This window comes from Lynx rufus, unplaced genomic scaffold, assembly GCF_022079265.1.
Source record: "Lynx rufus isolate CCGP_SWC_20201006 ecotype Redwood Valley unplaced genomic scaffold, mLynRuf1.p SCAF_4, whole genome shotgun sequence".
Taxonomy (NCBI): Eukaryota; Metazoa; Chordata; class Mammalia; order Carnivora; family Felidae; genus Lynx; species Lynx rufus.
This window is the reverse complement of record NW_025814856.1, coordinates 150,535,275-150,561,034: the sequence shown is the minus strand read 5'-3', so window position 1 is coordinate 150,561,034 and position 25,760 is coordinate 150,535,275. Positions and strand designations below refer to the sequence as shown.

Genomic DNA, 25,760 nt, shown 5'->3' with positions numbered 1-25,760 from the left:
CAGGGATGTTTTTCTCATGCCATCTCATCAAGAACTACCTCAAAGATCTCAAATTCTACCCAGATCTCCTCTTCTTTCAGAAAGCGTCCTCTGTTCAAAGATAGGGGTCTTTCCCCCTTATAACGTACACATCTCTATGCTCTGGTCCTTGTCACCCTCAAAATACATTAGCCTCATGTACCACACCTCTACTTAATGCATACTTTCCAACTGCATTCCCTCTGCAAGATGTTAAAGGGAAAATCTAGTAAGTGCCTCTGAGTTTGAGAATAATGATACACTAGCTTCCCTAACTATTTTTAACCGCGATTTCAGAAAGGCACTTATGAAATGGAATATCTGGTCCTCTACATATTTATACGTATTTTCATTCTCATCTCAGATTTGCATTTAGTGTAAGAAATCCCTCATTAGTGCAGATTTCAGCTGTCACCAGTCACTAAAGCATGACAAAGTACCACCCCAGGCACGGTGGCGGGGAGGCAGGTGCATAGCATTTAAGGTCTGGTTACTCTGGAACTGCGTGTCCAGGGGGATCATGATTTTAAAGGGCAGAATTAAGGGTTTAAAATATCAGGACAGTGACTCATTTGAGTACCTTTTGATTATATGCAGCAGTATAGAATAAATTTCATCATTAAATGACTGTTGAGAGCAACACAGAATCACACACTCTCCAAAGACGACAGTTATCCAAATTAAGAGACGGCCATCATGCAGCCACGCGCACACGCGGGCCATGGCATCTGTCCCCACCACCAACCTATTCACTGCAATGGCAGGGCCCTGGCCACAGCTGCTCTGATGCTCACAGCTTTGCAGGGGGTGAAACAAGAGAGTGAGGAACCACTCCCTAAATCAACAGTCAATTCACGTATCGTTACGTGTGCCATTTACCGCCGACATTGATCCTGCAGTGGGTAGCAGAGCCTCATAAACACAAGGAATGACATGATTACATACCTTTTCTTCCACTTTAATTTTCTTCTGATCTAATTCTGTTAATTGTAGGAGCATAAAAATCACGAACAACCAATATTCAGACTTTTCCTATTGAAAATATCAAGAGGAATATTCAGTCGCCTTCCTTTACCACATGAGTTAGCACCAGCACACTGCTCTCCCGAGTAGGTCTTTGGGCTGCTACCCCACCCTCCACACACACACACACACACGTACGTATCCCTCAAGGTGTCTATAGCTTCACGCTTACCAGTCCCCTTATTAAATGCAGACCGTGCCTTATAGCTTACAAAGCTCTTCAAACGTGCCATCTCATCAATCTCCCTGGGACATAAGCAGGACAGGTATGATCACCTCCATTTCTAGCCAGAAACAAACTAACTAAGCCTCAGAGTGGTGAAGCGTTTCATCTCAGATTTCACGGCCTGAGATTCAAACCCTATCGTCTAACTCCAGGGAGTTTCGTTATTGCAAATGATGAACGTTACTTATGATCACTTTGTCATTTACTTAGTATTATTTTGAATTAATTTATATCATTTGTTATGATTTTGTTTGGCCATCATAAATAATAGTATTTATAGAACAAATTCCTTATTACTCCCAACCATCTGCCGTGTCAGGATTACCTGGCTTTTAAAACAAAGTTTCGTATCAAGAAGCTACATCTTTGAAGCGAAAGATATTTGTGGGTCACGCATTTCATAGATAAGAATGCACATGAAATGAATCTACAAAGGTATCTTTTCTGTCCTTCAATGTGTGAGCTGGGAGTGGGAGGGCTGTGTATATAAGTGAGTTAATGTGTGTGAAAGGGTTTGTGGTGTTGATTTATGCACACAAACAAATACTCCCCGTGCCTCTGAAACTGGGGCTTGATGGCCACTCTGGAAGTCCTGCTTGTTTCTTAACCAGAGATGCTTTTAGGTTGCCCGCCACTATTCCCATACCAAGGAGTGGATTTACTTTTTAATCTTATTTTTCATTTTCATTTTTGCTTTTGTTTTATTTTTATTTTTTGCCCGTCTAGACACGTTCAGCATGATACACACAAACGGGAAGGTACTCAGGAGATACATACAAATTCAACAGTCTCTGGAAAGCTCAGTAAAGGGTAGAGGCAGCCAAGTGGAATGAAGGACAAATGGACAAAGAGGGAGGGACAGGAGAGCCAGGAGGGAGGATCCACTGATGAAAGAGAGGGGCTTGGAAAATAGCAGTGGAACTTTGAATACCAGAGGGGAAGAATCCCTAGGAAATATAGCATTTCTTCCTATAATCATTTCAGGGCACCGCCAACTTCACGACTACATACAGACAAATTACTTTAGGCATCTGATCTTAGACTTTCTCGCCCCTGTTACAAAGCAGGACCCGGAGCCTGTCTATGCCTCCAGCATCGTGCACTCTATCGTGTAAAAGGGCATTGCTCCAATCTTAGTAGCTCTGTCCTGTAACCTTTTATCACCAGCCCGAATGAGTCACATGTGACCACAGCAAGCAGGGAACTAACTCCACGCTCCCCTGTCGCTGCCGGCCGGTGCTACTTTGCCAAACCCTCCTGTTTCCTGAGCGACAGAGAATGAAGGTAAATGCAGTCTATTCACGTTCCAGAGGTTCCTTATCAAAAGTACTTCTTTTCTTTTCTTTTTTTTTTTTTTAACATTTTAATTTTTTTTTTTCAACGTTTATTTATTTTCGGGACAGAGAGAGACAGAGCATGAACAGGGGAGGGGCAGAAAGAGAGGGAGACACAGAATCGGAAACAGGCTCCAGGCTCTGAGCCATCAGCCCAGAGCCCGACGCGGGGCTCGAACTCACGGACCGCGAGATCGTGACCTGGCTGAAGTCGGACGCTTAACCGACTGCGCCACCCAGGCGCCCCTCAAAAGTACTTCTTGAAGAATTCCAAGAAGGTCCTCACCCCACCCCACCCCACCCCCATATAAATATCTTACCTGAACTGGATTTCTTAGAAAGTTGACAACTCGAAGGAGAGGTAGATTTTCAATGTAATCTATCTCACCCAGCTCAGCAATCTGTGTAATCAAAGAAACAAAATATTATCAAGAGACTAAGTGTACAACCAATAATATAAAACAGTGTAAGAGAGCTAGTATGGATCCTCTAAATTCAACTTACTTTAGAAACTGCTCTGTTGCTGATCCAATTTCCTAATGCAGAACGAGAAAATTCCTGCAGGCCCTTTCACTAAATGTGAACGCACAGGGCCACATTTTCTTTTTTCCTCTCTGGCTAAAGAATAGTGTGCTGTTCCTCATCCCAGCCATTATTTATTCTAAGGCAGAAATCACTGAGTACGCAAAATCAGAGGAACAGTACCAAAAATGCATGCAAGGGCTCCCTGGTTCTCCTCACCCCTACTCCTCCCCAGCCCTCCCTCCCTAGGGCTGCCTCTGCTAGACCGGCCGTTTGTGACTGGTGAAGCCTTCTTACTGAATGTGCACATGTAGCCAGCACCATTATTTTTCCAATAAGAGAGAGTTATTTTAAGGAAAGATATAAACAGAAAACCGTAAGACACATTTCTCGACATGGGTGTGGACCTTAAAATTTTTTGTTTAAACTGCACCCTTAGGTTTTATACTCTTTTCTGTGTGGGTTACGTTTCACCACTTTAAAAAGTGAGAGGAAAGGGGTACTTGGATGGCTCAGTCGGTTGAGCGTCCGACTTTGGCTCAGGTCAAGAACTCGTAGTTCTTGAGTTCCAGCCCTACGTCAGGCTCTGTGCTAACAGTTCGGAGCCTGGAGCCTGCTTCGGATTCTGTGTCTCCCTCTCTCTCTGTTCCTCCCCTGCTTGTTCTCTCTCTCTCCCTCTCTCTCTCTCTCTCTCTCTCTCTCTCAAAAATAAAAAATAAAGATTAAAAAAAAAATTTAAGTGAGGGGGGGGAAAAAGATTGCTTGACAATCCCTTAATTTGACCAAAGTAGAGCACAGATTGCAGAATTCCTGAATTTCCCACTAAAGACAAAGAGTTTTACTTAAATTTCCTGTAATTAGCATAATTACAATTTTATTTCAAATGTAAACATTAAACTTTAAAAATTACTTAAAAAATTAATAACCACATTTTCATTTCTATTTCTCCCCGAGCCATTTCTGCGTGTACGTGAAAGCACTCCAAAGGCAGTCACCAATAATTCCTGAGCTCTCCAAACACAAAATGCTAAAATTAAACTACTCCCAAAGCGGGGCGCCTGGGTGGCTCAGTCGGTTAAGCGTCCGACTTCGGCTCAGGTCATGATCTCACGGCCTGTGAGTTCGAGCCCCGCGTCGGGCTCTGGGCTGACGGCTCAGAGCCTGGAGCCTGCTTCCGATTCTGTGTCTCCCTCTCTCTCTGCCCCTCCCCCGTTCATGCTCTGTCTATGTCTCAAAAATAAATAAAAACATTTAAAAAAAAACAAAAAAACTACTCCCAAAGCTAAGTCGGGGGAAAAAACATAGGCACCATGTTCAAAGGATGCCATTTTGAAAGACATAATATGAAAGGTAAAATCCGAGTTACCATACAGAAGCCGCACACACTAATCTGCTGACAGTAGTGTTATGCTATTGGACACAACTCTGTCAATACAATGACTAGATCCATTAGATTGGCATCTGGATCATCTACAAGACAAAAGGATCATTTTCTAAATATTGTGATATTCAGGAAGGTGGAAAAACACAACTGGTTCACCCTGCTCGGTCAGAACTGTTGAACAGTTGGATTGATTTTCCTGTAGCACACGGCTCTTATGCCTGGACCTCGACACAAATGTTAGGTGGAGATGTTTTCCTGCAGTGAACGTGTCTCACTAACACGTGCACTTAACACGCACTGCTGATGGGAGTGGAAATTGACATGTTCTTCTTAAAAAGGCAAGCTGATATGTTTCACGTGCATAAGCCATGAACCAGCTATCCCACCTCAAGAGGTTTACAGTGAAGATCAGCAGACAGGCAAAAATTAGATACAAGAACGTTCAGTCTAACATTTTTTTAGTAAAAGTTCAAAATTTTCTAAATTCCTAAAAACACTATCATTATGCAATTAAATGAGTCACAGTACAGTCCCATAATGGGAACGCTGTGCACCCACTTGAGATGGTGGTGACATCTACGGTGACTGACATGCAAAGATCTTGAAAGGTTGCCAACAACATGAACACCATGATCACAGACTACATAAAATTATATTGTAACTGAACTGTCAGACCAGGGATCACCTGGCCTTTTGAGAGTCAAAGGATAGGGATCCAGCTTCCCCCCTGGTCCTAGGAAGAGGTTGTTAAGGGCACAGGACGGCAAGTATGCAGCAGTCTGTTCCCACACATGCTGAATTAGCAACGTGCAACCGACACTGGTGGTCCTGATGTGCCCTCCCTCTCTCAGTGACCTCACCCCAGAGCAGAAGCACCCTCATGTCTTCTCAAATGCCAAGACCCAAGGCTGTGTGTATCATAGACCATTACAGAAGATGTAGGGTACAGCACTCCAAACGACTTAAAGTGAAACATTGCCAGAAAGAGTCTATTGTTAAAGGAACATCACCCATCTGCTGCTAAGAATGTCATATCAGCACGGTTGATCCCCAGATTCCAGATGCCCCTCTTCTCCTCGGCCCTGTTGGTTACTCCCCACCCTTAACAGCCTGTCAACTTTGAATTCCAAGGGAAAGCAGTTTAATTAATTCCCATTTGGCCATAGCCTTCTAGGCTATGCTTTCCAAATCCAAGCATCCAGACCTAAAGCCACCTGTTCAGGTTTTTCATAGGTAGATAGACTTGTGAAATAATGACACAAAGACTCAGAGAAGTAAAACAGCATTCCCTACGTAACTCCAAGACCAATGTCTTGCTTCTAGGAGAAAGGACTGAGGTTACAATAGAGTTGACATTTTGGGGATAAGTTTTAAATGGTAGAAATGACATCAAATCTAACAAGGACTAGCGAGAGTGATAAGGGTCCCCCAAGTAACCAGCTGATTATAAACACTGGCAAAGAAAAAGAGATGTTGAAATGATCGTGTGAGGGTTTAGCAATGTGTTAGCAGCTAAAACCAAGTAAATAATACTGATGAAAGTGTTAAGGTACAACATCAAATGAATCATATGAGAAGCAACAGCTGTGTTATGTTTCCGTCAAATGATACATTTTCCATCCCTGACATGGTATTCTCAGTAGTCCTGGAGAAATCTCTGAGGAAATCTTTGGAAGGCTCACAGAACATTTCGAAGCACTGTTGGTTGCTCCCCAACGTGCCTGTGGGCAGCCAGGGAACTGTGTTATTGTTACGGACTCCTTCGTTGCCAAAGGGTTTCCCGCTTTGGGACACATGGCCATTTTTTCTTTAATGGGAGGCTCTCTAACACTTGAAAATTATAAACTCCTTTACTCGCTAAATGATGCCCCCTTTTTTCCTTCAACTTTTTCAAATGTAACTTGAAATGTCTCTTGAAATAGAAGAGAACAATATATTTATTCACGAGGTCGTTCTAGACCAGCACTTTCCAATATGGAAGTTACTAGCCACACCCGGCTACTTAACACTTGGAAGATGGCTGGGACGAACTGAACTGGGCTGTGAGTATAGTATACACACCCGATGTCAGAAACTTAGTATGAAGCAAGGGGTTGTAAAACGTCTCATCGATGATTTTTTTTTTTTTTTTGTAGATTACATGCTGACACGATATTTTGGAAAAACTGGGCTAAATAACATAAATTATTAAAATTACTTTCACCTGTTTCTTCTTACTTTTTTAGTGTGGCTACTAGAAAATTTAAAATTGCTTGTGTGGCTCACATTTATGGCTTGAATTATATTTCTATCAGAAAGCCCCCTTCTAGAGCACTACACCACGTGCTTTTCTGAAGGAAGGGACGTTAGCATTTCATTTACTGTATTATCTGTCAGGGTTGAGAACACTGAGTCTGGACTCAAACTATTCTATATTTGCATCCTGGCTCTGCTATTTGCTAGATATAGAACGTTGGGCATGTTACTTAACTTCTTTGTGCCCCAGTTTGTTCATCTGTAACATAGTGACAACGATAGGGTTATAATGAGGATTACATGAGATTATATACGAAAAGTGCTTAGAACAGTGCCTTGTGCACAAGTACTCCAGAAGTATCTCTAGATTATTTTATGACTGCAGGATTACTGTTATTACCATTAACCATTACTCCTTTTTCCCGAAGTCTGAGATGCATTCAGTTGGGATTCGATGAATGCATTCCAGCTTTGTAACACTCCTTGGACATACGTACGGGAGAGCCATTTTCACGGCAAGTTCATGAAAAGATACTAGAACCGTACGAGACAGAGACTGTGCTGACTTCGTAGGATATGCGGCATCGTGAACAAAAGTGGAATTAACTTTAGGAGTTGACCAAACAGTTTAATATACAAATCAGGTAAAAATAAGGAGGAACAGTTTTGTCAGTGATTAAAAATCCACCTTTGCCCAGACCTAAAGATGGCCTTTTCTTGCTGTTTAAAGTAACAAGTGATGCAAATTCATCAGACACAACTGGTAAGCACTATCACACCTGAAGACAGCAACGTCTCCACAGCATCACATCTCACCCCAGGAAAGAACAATGTCCTTTCCAGGGTCAGCCAAAGTTTGCATTTTCTTTTTTTTTTTTTTTTTTTTAATTTTTTTTTTTTCAACGTTTATTTATTTTTGGGACAGAGAGAGACAGAGCATGAACGGGGGAGGGGCAGAGAGAGAGGGAGACACAGAATCGGAAACAGGCTCCAGGCTCCGAGCCGTCAGCCCAGAGCCTGACGCGGGGCTCGAACTCACGGACCGCGAGATCGTGACCTGGCTGAAGTCGGACGCTTAACCGACTGCGCCACCCAGGCGCCCCTAAAGTTTGCATTTTCAAGAAGAAATAAACATTCAACTTCCTTAGGAAGTCTTTCCAAAACATATGATGAAGTACTCAGTTAAGAATAAAATTGTTTCATAGACCTTACTGCATAAGTGGTCAGATATACCGGGATTACAAGCACAAATGCTTTACTGAAAATAAAGTGTAATTAATTAAGAGTGAAAGCCAATTTACATAACCTGTGAAATAAAGTGGGTGTTCAGCCAGATATGGAAATTTGAGTAAGTCCAATCCTCAACTCCTACAGATTAGGAACATACACTATTGTTACCAATAGAAGATAGGAATTCACTTCCTGTGCCTCTTCTATTTAAATGACAGGCCCGGCTCTGGGCTGATGGCTCGGAGCCTGGAGCCTGTTTCCGATTCTGTGTCTCCCTCTCTCTCTGGCCCTCCCCCGTTCATGCTCTGTCTCTCTCTGTCCCAGAAATAAATAAACGTTGAAAAAAAAAAAATTTAAATGACAGGCCCGGGCAACACCAGCCTGAGGCTCTTCTCCTTAATTTTTGTTGATGCTGTTGTTTATTTTTGAAAGAGAGAGAGCACTAGCGGGGGAGGGGCAGGGAGCCGGAGGGTCCAAAGCAGGTTCCACGCTAACAGCAGAGAGCCTGACGCGGGGCTGGAACCCACAAACTGCGAGATCATGAGCTGGCCTGAAATGGGACACTCAACCGACTGAGCCACCCAGGCGCCCCCTGCAGCTCCTCTCTCGTCTCCAATCTCTCTGCTCTGACATTTCAGACATTCCCACTGGCATCCTTCTACACAAAATTTTACACAAACATCTCTGCTTCAGAAAGTCATGTCCACTTGGTTGCAGCTTAAACCCTTAAAACAATGTAATTAGGAATCATCAGATTTTCAAAAATTAAGAATTGTATTTATTACAAACAAACAAAACAGTCCTGCAACTACTGCTCCAGGAGACTTTATAGAATAACTTTTTTTTTTTAATATGAAATTTATTGTCAAATTGGTTTCCATACAACACCCAGTGCTCATCCCAACAGGTGCCCTCCTCAATGCCCATCACCCACTTACCCCTCCCTCCCGCCCCCATCAACCCTCAGCTTATTCTCAGTTTTTAAGAGTCTCTTATGGCTTGGCTCCCTCCCTCTCTTTTTTTTTTTCCCCTTCCCCTCCCCCATGGTCTTCTGTTAAGTTTCTCAGGATCCACTTAAGAGTGAAAACACACGGTATCTGTCTTTCTCTGCCTGACTTATTTCACTTAGCGTAACACTCTCCAGTTCCATCCACGTTGCTACAAAAGGCCATATTTCATTCTTTCTCATGCCAAGTAGTATTCCATTGTGTATATAAACCACAATTTCTTTATCCATCCATCAGTTGATGGACATTTAGGCTCTTTCCATAATCTGGCTATTGTTGAAAGTGCTGCTATAAACACTGGGGTACGAGTGCCCCTACGAATCAGCACTCCTGTATCCCTTGGGTAAATTCCTAGCAGTGCTACTGCTGGGTCATAGGGTAGGTCTATTTTTAATTTTTTGAGGAACCTCCACACTGTTTTCCAGAGTGGCTGCACCAATTTGCATTCCCACCAACAGTGCAAGAGGGTTCCCGTTTCTCCACATCCTCTCCAGCATCTATAGTCTCCTGATTTGTTCATTTTGGCCCCTCTGACTGGCGTGAGGTGGTATCTCAGTGTGGTTTTGATGTGTATTTCCCTGATGAGCAGTGACGTTGAGCATCTTTTCATTTCTAAGCCGGCATTTAAAGTAACAGCCCCTTGAGAAACCAATAACGGGTCCTAATGTGTCCTCTGACACATAGACACTGAAACCGTGACAGTTCAAGTGTGACATTACCTTATTATCCTCGAGGTTGATCACTTCCAGGAAGTCATGATTTTCTAAGCCCTGGAGGCTACTGATCTGATTGTGGGACAGATCCACGACCTGCAAGGCTTTTAGTTCCTCCAAGCCGGTCATCTTCTCAATCTGGTTATTGCTCTAAAATTGGTAAAATACATTCAGTGCCTTAAAAGCTTCAAGTAGGAAAAAGTGCAAGGCCAAGTTTTCATTCTCGATACCGCCTAAATGTCTTAAAGTCAGCAAGCCGTGCTTGTTCCCTTGCCCTCCACCATTTCTACCAAACACTTCCCTGAACACAGAGGCAAACACCCCAGAAAGAAATCCCAGTTTTTCAGCTGGAAGATTCAGAGTGCAACATTTTCACTAAAGTTAATGAAAGATGAATGTTCAAAGCAGTACGAAAGGCAAAAACCTAGGTGGTGTAAGCTTTTAACATTGTTCGCCTAAAGCCTAATGACAGCGTAACTCCACGTTTAGCTTGAGAAACAAAATACAGTGCAAATCTTTCATCGCCATCACGTGAAACCACCTGAATAGCGCGATTCCCCCATATACTTGGTTTTCAGAAACATTCTAAATATAATCACTTCATACCACGAGGGCTGTGGTAGTCCGATTCATGCCTTGAGTTACTCATGCTCTTGTGCTGTGTCCCTCCCCTTGAGTCTAGGCTGGACCTCTGACTTGCCTTAACCAAAAGAATACAGCAGAAGGGTGCCAGTGCCCAGTTTAAGAATTAAGAAGGCCTGGCCACATCTCCTCTTGTGTCTTGGAAACTGACATGTAAGGACCCCGCTCTGTTTGGGAAAGAATGTGTGGAGAGGTCACGTGGAGAAGAAGCCGTCACACGGAGAGGGGCCCTAAGACTAAACAGGAAAATTCCAGCCATCCCAGTATCCACGCTGAGCCCAGCCCCCAGCCAACCTGGCAGCTGAATGGGGCAAGCAGCAGCAGCAGCAGCAAAAGCACCCTGCTGAACCCAGCTCAGCTTGTAGAACTGTTAGCTAATAAAATTTCTACAGGCCACTACACTGGGGGTGGCTTGTTATCCAGTAATAGATAACTAAACCTAGTTCTTCAATGATTCACACACAGGCATCTTCCCAGACAGTGAGCGTAAAACAAAGCAAGATTCAAAGATCCTCTTTCCCAACCCGCATGCCCCCATAACAACACATTACAGTGGCAACAGTAGTCTGCATTTTCGTGAGCATTTTCCAACATACGATTCCTTGGGTTCCCTAGCCTTAAAGAACATGCCACGGTAAAATTACACTTTTAGTTTGAGAATCATAAAGACAATTTTGAGGTTTCAATTAATACCATATAATGCCCATCTTTAAACTCTTAATACTTTTAACAACTACGTAACTGAAAAATTAAATTATAGCATTCTCTTCCATCTACAATATGTTTCCTGGTACATTTAATAGCAAGAGCTCATTTTCATCCTATCTTTCATAACATTTTACTTCAATAATGAGCAAGATTTGCATTCATTAGTTTAATTCTGTGGCTCTTTATAATATGTTCAGAGAATGTTGATAATCTACAAAGCTGGGTGATAATACACGGGGGGCTCATTAAACTATTCCCCTTTTTCATATATGTTTGAGAAATTCCATAATAAGAAGGGGAAAATACTCATACCCCCATTTGCCTAAGTTAAGCAAAATTTCCTACTGTTCAGAGTTCAAAAAAAGTTCCAGAAAGTGTAACAGAAAAGGAAAAGAAAAAATTGCACTGAAGTTAACATAATATCCATACTAATTTAATGTATTGAAATAGGACCTCAATATCCTATTTAAAATATGCCCACATATAAAATTTATATACAATACACTTCTTCCCGAAGAACTTTGAAGTGCTGTAGCTGTGGAAGACAGACTGTAATAATTCTTCACAGCACCTCTGATGGCTTTCAAAGTGGTAAATGCATGGGCACAGGGTAAGGCAGAGAAACGTTTAATTAGCTAGCCTACGGCCACAAAGGAAAGCAGAAGTGAGAAATATTCAGGATCACAGAATTTCTGAGTTTAAAGTCGTCTAGTCAAACCCTTTCTCCCATGCTGAAAACAGATACGTCGCCCCTCAAAGTGGACATCCAGTTTTAGCACACGCAGTTCCTTTCGCCTTTTTTTTTTTTTTTAAATCGTGATTAGCAGCGGAAAGGGGGCCTTTAGAGAGAAGCTATTTCCTTTAAAAGACGAAATGAGAAATATTCCTCATCGCCCTGGTTTGGAAAGGAAGAAATAAGCGGCTCTTACTAAGACAAAATGAATTTTAAAGTGTGGAATCCATCGCCCTTACTTGCTAAAAGAAATGGTTGATCGCACAGCCCATAAGTGAACCACATTTTCCCCTTACATTTAGTATAAAAGCTGATGGTAGAGAATTAACAACTGGTTTGTATAGCAAGTTGTTCTTTTTTCTCTCTCTAAAAAAAAAAAAAAAACAAACAAACAAACGTAAAATGAATTTTTGTAGTAGTAAAGCAACTAGTTTTCTCATTCCACAAATTAAAAGATAAAAGCATTAACAAACTGTTGAAACAAATGTGTATCGTTTTATTTTACATATTTTGTTAACATTTGTAAAAAGAACCCTTACTATTCTCAAAAATTTTAAGGAAAATGAATGAGGGCATAATTTGTATTTTCTGATTCATCTTGGGTGATGGGGGCGGCAGGGATTGGGAACAATCCCCTTAATTTATTTGTAGAAAAAGTAAGTCTTTTATGTTTTTTTCTAAAAAGTGCTTGAGATGGAATTGTCAAGGTGGATTACTTTACTTGTTGAAACAAACTCTTACGATAAAATTGCTATGTGTTGTTTTGCTTAATCATGGGTTCAGCTCTCCTCCCCTTAAGCACGCCCCCATATCTCTTTCCACATGGCAAGCTCCACTCAAAGTTAACGGGAATGCGGATACAAAGAGATGTACAGAAAGGCTAAGGTTCTTTTTTTTTTAATCTTTTTTTAATGTTTTTATTTATTTTTGAGACAGAGACAGACAGAGCATGAGCAGGGGAGGGGCAGAGAGAGGGAGACACAGAATCCGAAACAGGCTCCAGGCTCTGAGGTGTCAGCACAGAGCCCGACACGGGGCTCGAACTCACGAACCGCGAGATCATGACCTGAGCCAAGTCAGACGCTTAACAGACTAAGCCACCCAGGAGCTCCTCAAATTCATTTTCTTTCATGCTTTGCTAACATGCCTCAGGGGGACATAAAACATAAAATCTTAGGGAAATTATTAAAACTCTCCATGCCTCTGGTCCATTGGTACTAGAACCAGTCCTTGGCCTTCACCTACCTCGCTGTAAGGAGTGAAGGCTCTTGAAAAAGCACTTCATGCTCCAAGCTCGGGGAAAGAAAATTAACACTAGCCAACATCCGCTATCTCTGGTTAAATAAGACAGGTATAGTATATTTTAAATGTCGCAGATAACCCAAGATGTCATTTCAAACAGCAGTTCAACACTCTCCTGTGGGATAGTTCATGTAAGAAATTAATAAGCTACCAGCCTCGTGGCTTAAAATCCTCCCTTGCCCACCAAAGGCAAGATATAATAAAAAATAGCAAAGCCATCCAAGGGTAAGAAGTAGGAGAGAGGAAGAAAGGAAGAAGAATCCTAAATAATCCACAAACTGTGTTATCAGCTCCCAAATTAGTGAGCTATAGTGTGATTTCAAAAACACTATATGTATCTTTGGAACTCTTATAATTCTGATTTTTAAATACACTGTCTGCATTTTCATTCATAGTCACAGAGCACATCATAGAGCTTAAGAAGAATGCTCTCTATGGGAAAACACTTAACAATTTCCAAGTTCTGACTGGAACTGTTCCTTTATTCTCAGCACCAGTTCTGGTCTCCTAGAATGGCCAACTAGCATATATTAGTACAAAAGGGTTGCCAAAATTCAGTGCCCAGAGAACATCTTGTGGTTCATTTGAGAGCACTCAAGTATTAATAGCAATAAATATTATGCTTAAATGTGCTTAAATGTTATTTCTTCACGGAGACATTATAAAATGTGTTTTTAAAAGTTGTTCCAAGTATTCCTTTCTTTGTCAGTGTAAAATGTGAATCCTTTAAAAAACTGACTTTGGATGCCAAACTAGAAAATCATTTTACCATAGCATGAAATATTGACCCTACACACATACACAACCACACATAACACACACACACAGCATGGAAAGGAACACTGAAGACAGTAACATTTCCTGAAGTGATTAGCTCTTTATACATTCGAAAAACCCGAGGTATCATTCATATACTTAACTGAAACATTAACTAGAACCTTCCATTAAGAACGACTTTTGCTTAGACTCACCAGACAAAGAATTTTGATGGGCAACATGCCTAAGCCATTAATTGATGTGATCTTGTTCTTGGCCAGACTCAGGTGCATCAGGCCACTGCACATCTCCAGCCCGCTGATTTCCTCTATCTCGTTGCCTATGCACCGTGACTCCGTTTAAGGAAAATGTTATTAGAAACATTTTGAAGACAAGAATAATCAGTGTCAGTCCATCATTAGAAAAATCTGACAACAGCATGAATAAAGCAGTAACGTGTGCTCTATACAGGATGAACACCATATCTTGAAATATATTTTTTTCATGATAGAAGGGAATACTGGCACTTTTTTTTTAAGACACAGCTTTTGAGTGTGCTCAGTTACATTTGCATTCACGCGTGACTCATTTAATCAGCGAGCAAAAACATTTCAGGGTGCTTCGAAGCTGCCTTGTTGGCAGTGTTTGCCCTTGGTTCCTAAGTGGTCTCCATGAGAAAGTCATGTGCTTTCCCACAGGCAGGACTTCTGAAAACAGGGCACCCTGTGGGCGACACACACCAAGTTATCATCCTCATACCCAGGGTACCAGCCAGAGAGAGGTCATCTGTGGCAAAGGGGTGATAAAGGAACCAGTATCCTGATGCCGACAGGAACAGCCTTTTCTATCCATACTGGCTTCTCCTCTCCCTTTAAAATAAATGAGGCCTAAACTTAGCCTTTATTCCCTCATGTTAAGTTTCTAGTCATTTTAAAGTTTATTTATTTTGAGAGAGAGAGAGAGAGAGAGTGAGCAAACAGAAGGAGAGAGAGAATCTCAAGCAGGCTCCCCGTTGTCAGCACAGAGCCGGACATGGGGCTCGATCTCACAAACCGTGAGATCATGTCCTGAGCCAAGATCAAGAGTTGGATACTCACCCGACTGAGCCGTCCAGGTGCTGCCCCGCCCCACCCCCCAGTCATTTTAAAATTTAATTTCTTTTCTTGTATTCCATCTTTATAGTCACCTAAAATTGCAGTCCCAACGTCACCAATTCTATTCACCTCTCTCTGGTCTCTATTTGGCAAAGTTCCAGGATTTGGTATCATCTCCCCATCAGAGCTCCTGTGTCCCTTCCCAAGTAGCCAAAGACATCACCACTCTCTCAGCCACCTATAATCTTCAGGGCATCCAATCAATCAGCAAGACTTGGCATGTTTTGCTTTTAAACACCTCTTTAATTATTTCCTTCCTTTTCATTCACTCCTCTGCCAACTTAATTCAGCTTTAGCACCGATGGGTACTTCTAACATCCATTTCTTCCGGCCTCAAATCACTTTACACGCTGTAGTCAGGTTAATTTTTTCAAAATATCGATTGGAAATCTTGTTGCAATCAAATTCTCACAGGACAAATTCCAAATTCCTCCCTCTGGCATCTAACACCCCTGACTTTAAGCAAAGCCTATTCCTCCCGTTTCATCTCCATTATAATCCAGTGAGGATTCCCCATTTCTGCCAGGTCGGTCTTGTCAGTAGTTCTGGAATGTATACCAAGGACTTTCTGACATAGTAGTGTATCTTTTTTTCACATTGCTTTCCTACCCTTTCTAAATCCTGCCCATTCTTCAGGACTTGATTTCAAATTCCACTTCTTTTCTTCCTTTAACAATTACATTAACCCAACCTCTTTAGTTTTTTAAAGATTTTTTTTTAATGTTTATTCATTTTTGAGAGACAGAGCATGAGTGGGGGAGGGGCAGAGAGAGAGAGAGAGAGAGAGAGAGAGAGAGACAGAATCTGAAGCAGGCTCCAGGCTCTGAGCTGTCAGCACATAGCCCGATGTGGGGCTTGAACCCACAAACTGTGAGATCATGACCTGATCTGAAGTCAGACACTGACTGAGCCACCCAGGCGCCCCTTAAGTATTTCTTTTTGAAAGATCACCTTATCTTCTTATTTCTTACATAGGTACAAATGATAGGCTAGGAGAATATATTTGCAACATGTATAGTAGATGAGGGATTACTATTCAGAATACATAAAGAATGACAGTAACTTAATAGAAAGAGAGAAAAAGACAGAACCACCCAATAGAAAATGAGAAAGAATACGTTGAGAAAATTCCCAACAGAGCATATCCAAGTGGCTAATAAACACGGGAAAAGACACTCTGCTTCACCCTTAATCAGGAGAATGCAAATCAAGATGCCATTTTCACCTATCTTTAGCCAGGATTTGAAAGGTTCTCAAGAACAGATTCTTTCCTACTCCTGAGGCTTTATTATGCTAGAGCCACTTTGGAAGAAACCTGGGAATATTGCTGCAATTGTAAAGTTGTCACAGTAATTTCAACTCTTGACAGCCACTCTAGACAGACCATTTCTTCCTCGAAGCCTCTTCTGGTCAACTTCCAACCCCCCCAAGTATTTTCTTCCATTAATTGAAGAATCAAAGAATTTTTTAAAGGGGAAGGAAGGGATCATTAAGTATCAAAAAAACATTATTTTGCCGCATAATTCTTTGTAGTTATCTTAACTCTACTAGTTACTCGTTATGTGACTTCTCTATGCTCAGAGTTTTCATCAGTAATGTGGGAATAACACCAGGTTGCTATGAAAACCAAAAGTTTGATCATGGGAAAAAATAAGAAAGTATATATGAAGTTCACAAACCATAAAGTATCTCATAATTATAAGGCATTGTTATCACTACCAAATTAGAAGCACATGAGGCCAAGGAACCACATCCTCTACCCATTGGCCAATGGCACAAAATGGAAGATTCAAGGCCAGGATCTTTTCTGAAAAGACCCAGGCTAGAGAAAGAGGCAAATCGGAAACTAGAAGCAATGGGGAGAAAATATTGCCAAAGGAACCAGAAATTCCCAATTTTTCTTCATCGGTTCCAGATTCAATCCTTGGGCTGAAGTGTAGTTTTGCTGGTCATCAAATATGCATTTTCAAATCTTCTGCCAGAAGTAGCTCCACAAATAAACATTTATGCTCCCAAACACCATGCCCTTTCTGCTTCCATGTTCTTTGGGCTGTTTAATCATTCTAGAGCTAGAACAAAGACCAGATTTTCACAGATACAGATGGTAACAAAGGATGTGAAATGGGGAAACAAGAGATTAAACTCACACACAGGTATAAATGAAATAAAATATCCTCGGAGTAGTGATCTTTGGCAAGAAAAATTAGGCAAGGAAAACTTCAAATGACCATCTGTCTCAGTTTAGCAGAGGAAGCAATATAGTCTTTAAGTCCTATGTCAGGGGCACTGGTGTCCTGGTAGCTCTGCTCCAACCAAAATGAAGATACTCTAAATGATGGCGAAGAGTAAAACAAATGCTTGTGGGTAGCTGGGTCAGGAAGCATTCCCGCGGGAAGGAGGCAAGGATCGGAAAAGGAGGAAATAGGAATCCTGAAGCCATCAAGAGATGGGGGATCGAAAAGGAAAGCTGGTTTATTGTAGATACAGTAATTTTCCAAGACACTGGAGACTATCCCCAGTTCTCTTGGTATCATCCGGCTTACTATCTAGCTTTGACTAACACAACAAATCAATTTTATGAAGTTAGTACTGCAAGGGCCCAAAGGAGGAGGAATATAGATGCCTCACTGCAAATGTAGCCCTGGCTTCTGCGGCTACCGTTGCCATCACTCACAGCCCTGGGACCAATGCTTGAGGAACTGACTGCATGTCTCTGTTGAGAAATAAGTTCATTTCAGAAAAACTGTCTATTTCCCAACTCTTCGCTCCCCTTTAAATTTCGAGGAATTTCAATCACTATAAATTAATCAGGTTCTTGAGTGAAGAGTAGTTTTTACAGTGGCCCAACAGCTCTCCCCACCCCACCTCCATAATACCACGGTCACATCATCTGTGACCACCAGCAGGGATAATGGTCAATCTATAGGACTGGTCCCTACGTAGCTCTGAGTTTGCAGCTTGTTTTCAGGAATATCTTTATCTCTCTAATCTCTCATTTTCTTATTTTAAGGACCTTCGCGAAATGTTACTTGTCCTTCCTCTGAACATTATTGTTTTGTATTCTTTCATGTAGGTCTTGGGACTTTCCAATAAGAAATATAATCTGATAAGTCACTAAGCCATTACAATGAATTAGCTTACTGGCTTTACATTTTGAGGTATGTTTTAATTTCCAAGGGCCACTGTCAAGAGAAAGGGACTCAAAGAACTCAAAATCATTATACTGCATTCCAGCTCTAAAGTTTTACATTTCTGTGAATAAATCTTTTACAGTGGAATTTTAGGTCCTCAGAAACTGGGTGAAGAAACCCAAAGGCACGTAAGCATAACTTTACAGTGAGGGAAAGGCCCCACGGTCTATTTTTACATTTTGGTGATGATGTCAGCAGTTTGCAGGGCTTGACATGAATTATTCACCAGTTCAGTATTCGCTCTCATTCATTTGTCTACAATCATAAAATATGGCTCTGGTGTACAGAAAACAGTTACTGAGAAATAAGTAGGAAATCCATCACAATTCGCTTAGTAGAGAGAACCGCAATGATGGCTTTAATCAAAACCAATCCTGAAAGATCTATATCACCTTACCACGTGAAAAATGTTCTTCACTATAGGAGTGAATCTCTCTATGAAACACACATACACATTAAATGGCTAGAGGATAAAAGTAGTAATTACTCAATGAATTGTAGCCTGGGGGAAACAACGGAATTCAGAAGACTAGTGTCAGTTCGACCACTGACCAAATGATCTGGGACAAGTCACTGAGCCTCCCTGGGTCTCAGGAAGGGGAACAAGGCACTTTTGCTTAAAACAAAAACTTCTGTAAAAGAACAGTTAGTAAGAATCTCTAAAGTCAGTCTGGATCTTAAAATTCTGTGATCACTTTTTAAAAATTCCATGGTTCTACAATCATGAGACAAATTCCAATGAACAATCAGTATTTATAGGTAAAGAACACAGAGCATTCTTTCTCAAGACTGAATACGTTGACTTATACCTGCCAACGTTTACCTCTTCTGATTGAGACGATTGGCAATCAACCATCAGTTCACCACATAGGGAATGACAAAATAGCATAAGATAAACTAAAAAGTTGAGGTCTTACAGTTAATAATCCATTTTGAGGCATTAGTATGTTGGCATTACCAACTTGATTAACCGATTTGTTATTATTATTTTTTTAATGTTTATTTATTTTTGAGAGAGAGAGAGAGAGAGAGAGAGAGAGAGAGCAGGGGAGGAGCAGAGAGAGAGGGAGGCACAGAGTCTGAAGCAGGCTTCAGGCTCTCAGCTGTCAGCACAGAGCCCGACGCGGGGCTCGAACCCACAAATCGCAAGATCATAACCTGAGCTGAAGTCGGCCACTCCACCAACTGAGCCACCCAGGCGCCCCTGATTTGTTCTTATTTTAAATAAGTGCTTTTTAATGTTGGTAATTACAATTTTATTTACATTTTAAACAAAACCATGCTTGTTCCCCTCAAATAGAAAAGACACATTCTCACTAAGGAAGGCTCGAACAAATATAAAAAGCACAAAAAAAAGAGCCAAACTTCTAAAAAGGGCACACGGAATGGCAGCAGGTTAGGAGAGCCTGCCCTGCGGGGTACAGCAGGGAGCACTGGCTAGCTCAAAGCTGGGGGTCTTCGAGGGCATTCCTCAGTCCAGCAATAGCAGCATCACTTGAGAAGTTGTTAGAAATGCAAATTCTCAGCCACCACCCCAGACCCCCTCAGCCAGAAGTTCTGAGGGTGCAGGCCAGCAAGAGGTGCTTTAACAAGCCCTCCAGAGGATGCCAATACGGCTCAGGTTTGAAGCTTGGCAAATAGCTATTTTCTTTTTTTTTTTTTTAATTTTTTTTAATGTTTATTTTATTTTTGAGACAAAGAGAGACAGAGCATGAACGGGGGAGGGGCAGAGAGAGAGGGAGACACAGAATCGGAAGCAGGCTCCAGGCTCTGAGCCATCAGCCCAGAGCCCGATGCGGGGCTCGAGCTCACGGACCGCGAGATCGTGACCTGAGCTGAAGTCGGACGCTTAACCGACTGAGGCAAATAGCTATTTTCAAAGAAATTAATAATCTTCAGATTTAAAACATGTTTGATGGACACAGGTACGGCATTTGCCCCCACATGGCCTGTTTATATTTATTTTTAAAAATCTAATGAACACTTTTTTTTGAGAGTGAGTGATCAGGGGAGGGGCAGAGGGAGAGGAAGAGGAAGAGAGAATCTCCAGCAGGCTCCAAGCTCAGCGAGGAGCCCCAATGCAGGGCTTGATCTCACAAACTGAGATCGTGACCTGAGCTGAAATCAAGAGATGCTTAACTCACTGAGCCATCCAGGCACCCCAAAAATCTAATGAACACTCTTGAAATCACCCCCACCCCCCACCTCCAGCCCAAGAAGTAGAACATGAGCCATAATCTCCCTCTGCATGCCTCTCCTGTTGTACCCACTGCCCCCCTCTTAGAGACCACCACTGTGCAAACTATTTCCTCTTCCTTTTCCCCTTTGGTTTTACACGAAAATTGTACTTAATTTTATTAAGATGCATCCCTATTGCTGCATGGAGATCTATTTCATTTTCAGTACTATATGATATGCTAGGATGAGTATAACATAATTTGTACTTTCTCTTATCAATGAGCATCTGGGCTGTTTCAATTTTTTGCTATTACAAGCAGTGTTGCTCTGAGCCTTCTTATTCAAGCCTCCAGATACACGCGTGCTCAACTGCCCACATGTAGGATTGAAAGCGCCAGGCCATGGGGAATTTGGATGTTCAACTTTATAAAAAGAGTATAAAATTGCTTTCCAAAGCAGAACTAATTTCATACCCAAAGGAAGAAAAAAAAAAAAAGATCCTTTTGACCTACATGTTCTCCAACACTTGATATTTTTAGATTTCTTAAATTTTATCAATTGAATGAATATGGTATCTCAGGTGGTCTTGGGATGCATTTCTCTGAACACAAATGAGGCTGACAACTAGTCATATGTTTATTAGCCTTATCTGATTCATTTTCTGTAAAGTTCTTTTTATACATCTTCTCCAGTCTTCTGATCTGGAAACATGGAATATATTTCTCTTTAGTTAGGTCTTTAATGCTCTTCAATAAAGTTTTATTATATTTCCCCCCCACAGGTCTTATTCATTGTTAAAAAGATTCATTTTTATTGCTCTTGTAAATGGCGTCTCTCTTTTAAGTTGTGTTTTCTAATTGCTTGCGATGTAGAGAAATGCAATTCACTTCTGTCTATTGAAGTCACATCCAACTGCTTTGCTGAACTCTCAAAACTATTATTTCTAGTAGTTTATTACCAGTTAGTTTTGATATTCTCTATGGACAATCATATCATTTGCAAAAAAAAATGACTTTAATCTTCTCCTTCCAATCTTTACACTTTCAGGTTTTTCCTCTTGCTTTAGGGTGCTAACTAAAACCTCCAAAACAATGATGGATAGAAGTGGTGACGGTGGTGATCTTTGCCTTGCTCCCAATTTTAAAGAATGCTTAGAACATGTCCCCAGTCAGGACAAAGTTTGTTTCAAATATTTTTGTAGACATTACCAAGTTGAGGAAACTCCCCGTTACTAGCTTACTAAGAGTTTTTTTATTGCAAATTAGATTTTATTAAATTTTCTGTATCTATTGGAGTTTCTATATCTACTGATCATATGGTTTATTTCTCTTAATCTGTTAATGTAGTTACTGACATTTATGGCCTCTCTAATATTAAACTATCCTTATATTCATGAGATAAACCAAACTTGGTCATGGTATATTAACTTTTCTCAAATACTGTCAGATTCAGTTGCCAGCATTTGTTTAGGATTTTTATATCTAGATCATGAGTGAAATGAGTCTGCCATTTTCCTTTCCCTTATTCTTCTTTGTCTGCTTTTGGATATCAAAGTAATCTCATTAGAATCAATTGTGAAAATGCCTTCTATCCTTAACCTTGAAAGAATGTGTTCATTATTGGAAGATCGGTTCTTAAAAATTTGGGTCTGGTGGATTTTTTTAATATGAGGGTTTTAATTTAGTTAATTTATAATGAACTGCATTTATAATTACAGGACTACACAGGGTTTCTATTTCCAAATCAGCATTTTGGTGATTTTTCTAGAAATTTTTCTAGTACATCTAAGTATTCAAATGTACTGGCATTAAAAAAGTTGTTTAACAATTCTTTTTTATTGCAAGGCTTTTCATTCTTTTCAAAACTCTAATCATATACACAGTATGACACATTTGAACAGAACAAAAGAGGCATATTTGGTACTGTTTAAAAAACTAGCTTGTCTTTTCAAAATGGTAAGCTAAAAAGTTTATTTCGTTAATAGTTTACGAAGAGTAGCTTGTTTTGATTACTTGCATTTGCATTTTAAAAAACACAGGTGAGGGGTGCCTGGGTGGCTCAGTCAGTCAAATGTCTGACTCTTGATTTCAGCTCAGGTCACGATCTCATGGTTCAGTTTGTGGGATTGAGCCCCGCATGGGGCTCCGTGCTGACAGCACAGAGCCAGCTTGGGATTTGCTCTCTCCCTCCCTCTCTGCTGCTCGCTCTCAAAATAAATACATAAACTTAAAAAACCCACAGGTGAGAAATGACACCATGTGACATTTTAATTATGTGTCCATGTTCTGAATTTCAATTGGTTCTAATGTAATAATTACAGCTTTTTATACTTTGGAGATAAGCCTGAATTGCTACATCTAAAGTCAAGTTTAAAGAACAAAAACAAAAAACAAACTCTAATTCCTTTCTTCACACTTGATATCAGTTTTAGGTTAGTCATAATAGTTTAATAGTTTAGTTTTTTACAAGGAAAGATAAATGTATATAGAACTTAAGACTTTCATGATAGAAATGTTTCAAACTGCACCCTCTATTTTGAGAGCCCAGACTGTCAACTGACAGAGCTCATTCAGGGTACCCTGAAGATTAGAACTCTGGAAGCTCACTCCCTTCTGGCTGGGATGAGTTTGGGGGGAAGCCGGCTTCTAGACCAGTCCTTCCCAACGTTAATGTGCACTCACATCACCTGGGGGTCTTGTTAAAAATGCAGAGTCTCGGGGTGCCTGGGTGGCTCAGTCGGTTGAGCGTCCGACTTCGGCTCAGGTCACGATCTCGCAGTCCGTGAGTTCGAGCCCCGCGTCAGGCTCTGGGCTGATGGCTCAGAGCCTGGAGCCTGTTTCCGATTCTGTGTCTCCCTCTCTCTCTGCCCCTCCCCCATTCATGCTCTGTCTCTCTCTGTCCCCAAAAAAATAAATAAACGTTGAAAAAAAAATTAAAAAAAAAAAATGCAGAGTCTCATTTCCGGGGTCTGGGGCAGAGTCCCACAGCCTGCATTTCTAAGAATTTCCAGGCAATGCTGATTTTGAGGCCACCAGTCTTCCTGGAGCAGTGTTCTTCGAGGTGGCCTGAGTGGATTTCTGAGCCAGGCGGCTTCTGGACCGTCTGCCTCTACCTCCCTGCAAATTCAGTATGTACGACTGTCATACGTCAAGTGGAAGTTCTACGGCCAGGTGCTGCTCGTGTGTACCACTTGTAGTTTGCCATCAAAACATTTCATTTTGATCATTTTCTCATTAGGCTACATTCAAGAGAACTTGCCCTCTTCAAGAGCACCATCTAAATGCCCACTAACAGTTCATTCTCACACCCCAGTTCTAAAGAGCGTGGCGCTACGTTTTAAGTGTCCCATCATACGTGAAAAGGGGTTTTGTTTTTGTTTCCAACAAAATACGTCTTCGAGAAAACACATCTTCTGTTCTCCCCACGTCTCAGTCTCATTACAAGTGTAGTGTTCTAACTGCTGCCCTGTCCCTGGAATGAGGCACCCAAGGGCAATCAATCCATTCCCCGCTCGACCCTGAAAAATCCTCAGGTGGCTAGAAAGATACTGAGAAAGAGAAGGCGCTGCTCCCTTCTCAGAAAACATCAGTCTCTGGTGTAAAGAGGCTGAAGCTCATTAAACTCACAGATCCCCAGTTAACCCCTTAGGCTCTTGAGGCTGGAGTGGGCCTGCTTTAAGGTATTTGCTCTGTTTGCACGGGAGCCTGACTCATGCAAAAGAGACGTTCCTGAGGCTGTTTGCTCATCAAAAGTTGTTGGTTTTGCTTTTTAAAAAAAAAAAATGAAAGTATATTTTAAATGCACTAGAGAAGCTTGCTATTCAAAGGGAGCTTACTGTAAATGCTTTCGTAAAATAAAAAATCACTTATATTCCTTTTGGTCATGGCTGGATTTTCAGATATTGAATTAAATAAATGAGGGCCCAAGTGTAAGTAAATTTGAAGAGTTAGTTAAAACAGAACTTCTTGGAGCGCCTGGGTGGCTCCGTCAGTTGAACATACGACTTTGGCTCAGCTCAGGACCTCATGGTTCATGGGTTCGAGCCCCACATTGGGCTCTGTGCTGACCGCTCAGAGCCTGGAGCCTGCTTCAGATTCTGTGTCCCCCTTGCTCTCTGCCCCTCCCCTGCTCGCGTGCACGCGAGTGCACGCACGCTCACGCTCTCTCTCTCTCTCAAGAATAGACAAACATTAAAAAAGCAAAAAAACCCCAGAACTTCTTATCTGGTTCTACAAATAAAAATCAACCTATGTTTATCAGAAGAATAACTGTCTTACTTAGCTTTTTGGGTGTAAGATGCTCTTGACAAGCCTGGCTTACGATCTTACTCCTTGGTAAATACACTATCTTTCTTCCTTTTGCGAATATCAATTCTTTTTTTTTTTTTTTTTTTTTATTTTTTTGGGACAGAGAGAGACAGAGCATGAATGGCGGAGGGGCAGAGAGAGAGGGAGACACAGAATCGGAAACAGGCTCCAGGCTCTGAGCCATCAGCCCAGAGCCCGACACGGGGCTCGAACTCACGGACCGCGAGATCGTGACCTGGCTGAAGTCGGACGCTTAACCGACTGCGCCACCCAGGCACCCCGCGAATATCAATTCTTAACCACTCAGGTGCGTCAGCCATCTCTAGCAAATTGTGTATCTGCCACCACTTCACATCATCCAAGTATACGCTTATTAATGGGCCTATGACGCCCGAATTTCCCCTTTGTACATTCAAAGGATACTGTCCAAAATGAGTTTAGTGAGAGCCTGGTAAGCCGACAAATCACACATTTCAGAAATTTGGTTGCAGGAAAAATCCACCTTCTGATGAGAAAAAGAGAACGGGATGTCAAAGTTTTTTTTTCGTTCACTTAACCACAACAATTCATCGCACAAGAAAAATACCCTTCTGGGTGCGGGGTTAGAGTTTAGAGCTGAAAATACGCCACGGCTAACACAGCTATTTCCTTACCAGATCCTCGTCTGCTCACTCTGAGGGGTACTGGGGAGGAGCCCCTTCCCTGTGGCCGGTGCAGACACCGCGACAACCCAGACGTTTTCGATTCCTGACGTTCCTCTCTCCCTTTCCAGCAGTTACTTCAAACTTTCTTAATCTCCCTTGAAGACTCCCCTCGATTTCACTCTTACCACCTCGTCCTTTGTTTTGTCTACTGCCCAGGAAGCTGAGCTCACTGAGCTCACATTCTTATCTTCCCTGTGCCTTTTCTACTCCGCGCAAGTGCCAGAAAAATCTTTCCCATTCATCCCTCAGGGCTACATCTCATCCACTTAACACCCTTTCTCAAAATTGACTATTTTAGGAAAGCATTTTCGGCAACATCAGTCGTTCCTATTCAAAAACCAGGAGACTGAAAAAAACGTGCAAGGACTTTGTTTAACTTCTCACCCACTAGCA

General features: G+C 41.5%; 1 protein-coding gene across 1 annotated transcript in view; it reads right to left on the bottom strand.

The window, feature by feature from the left end:
* LRGUK (leucine rich repeats and guanylate kinase domain containing) overlaps positions 1 to 25,760 on the bottom strand; it is a 144,427-nt gene that overhangs the window by 65,166 nt on the left and 53,501 nt on the right. The window contains exons 11-15 of the mRNA XM_047095254.1: positions 25,087 to 25,168; positions 14,049 to 14,173; positions 9,699 to 9,842; positions 2,922 to 3,002; positions 964 to 1,050 (exon numbers count right to left, since the gene is read on the bottom strand). Of these exons, the coding sequence (XP_046951210.1) occupies positions 964 to 1,050; positions 2,922 to 3,002; positions 9,699 to 9,842; positions 14,049 to 14,173; positions 25,087 to 25,168 (519 nt within the window). The remainder of the gene's footprint in view (positions 1 to 963; positions 1,051 to 2,921; positions 3,003 to 9,698; positions 9,843 to 14,048; positions 14,174 to 25,086; positions 25,169 to 25,760) is intronic.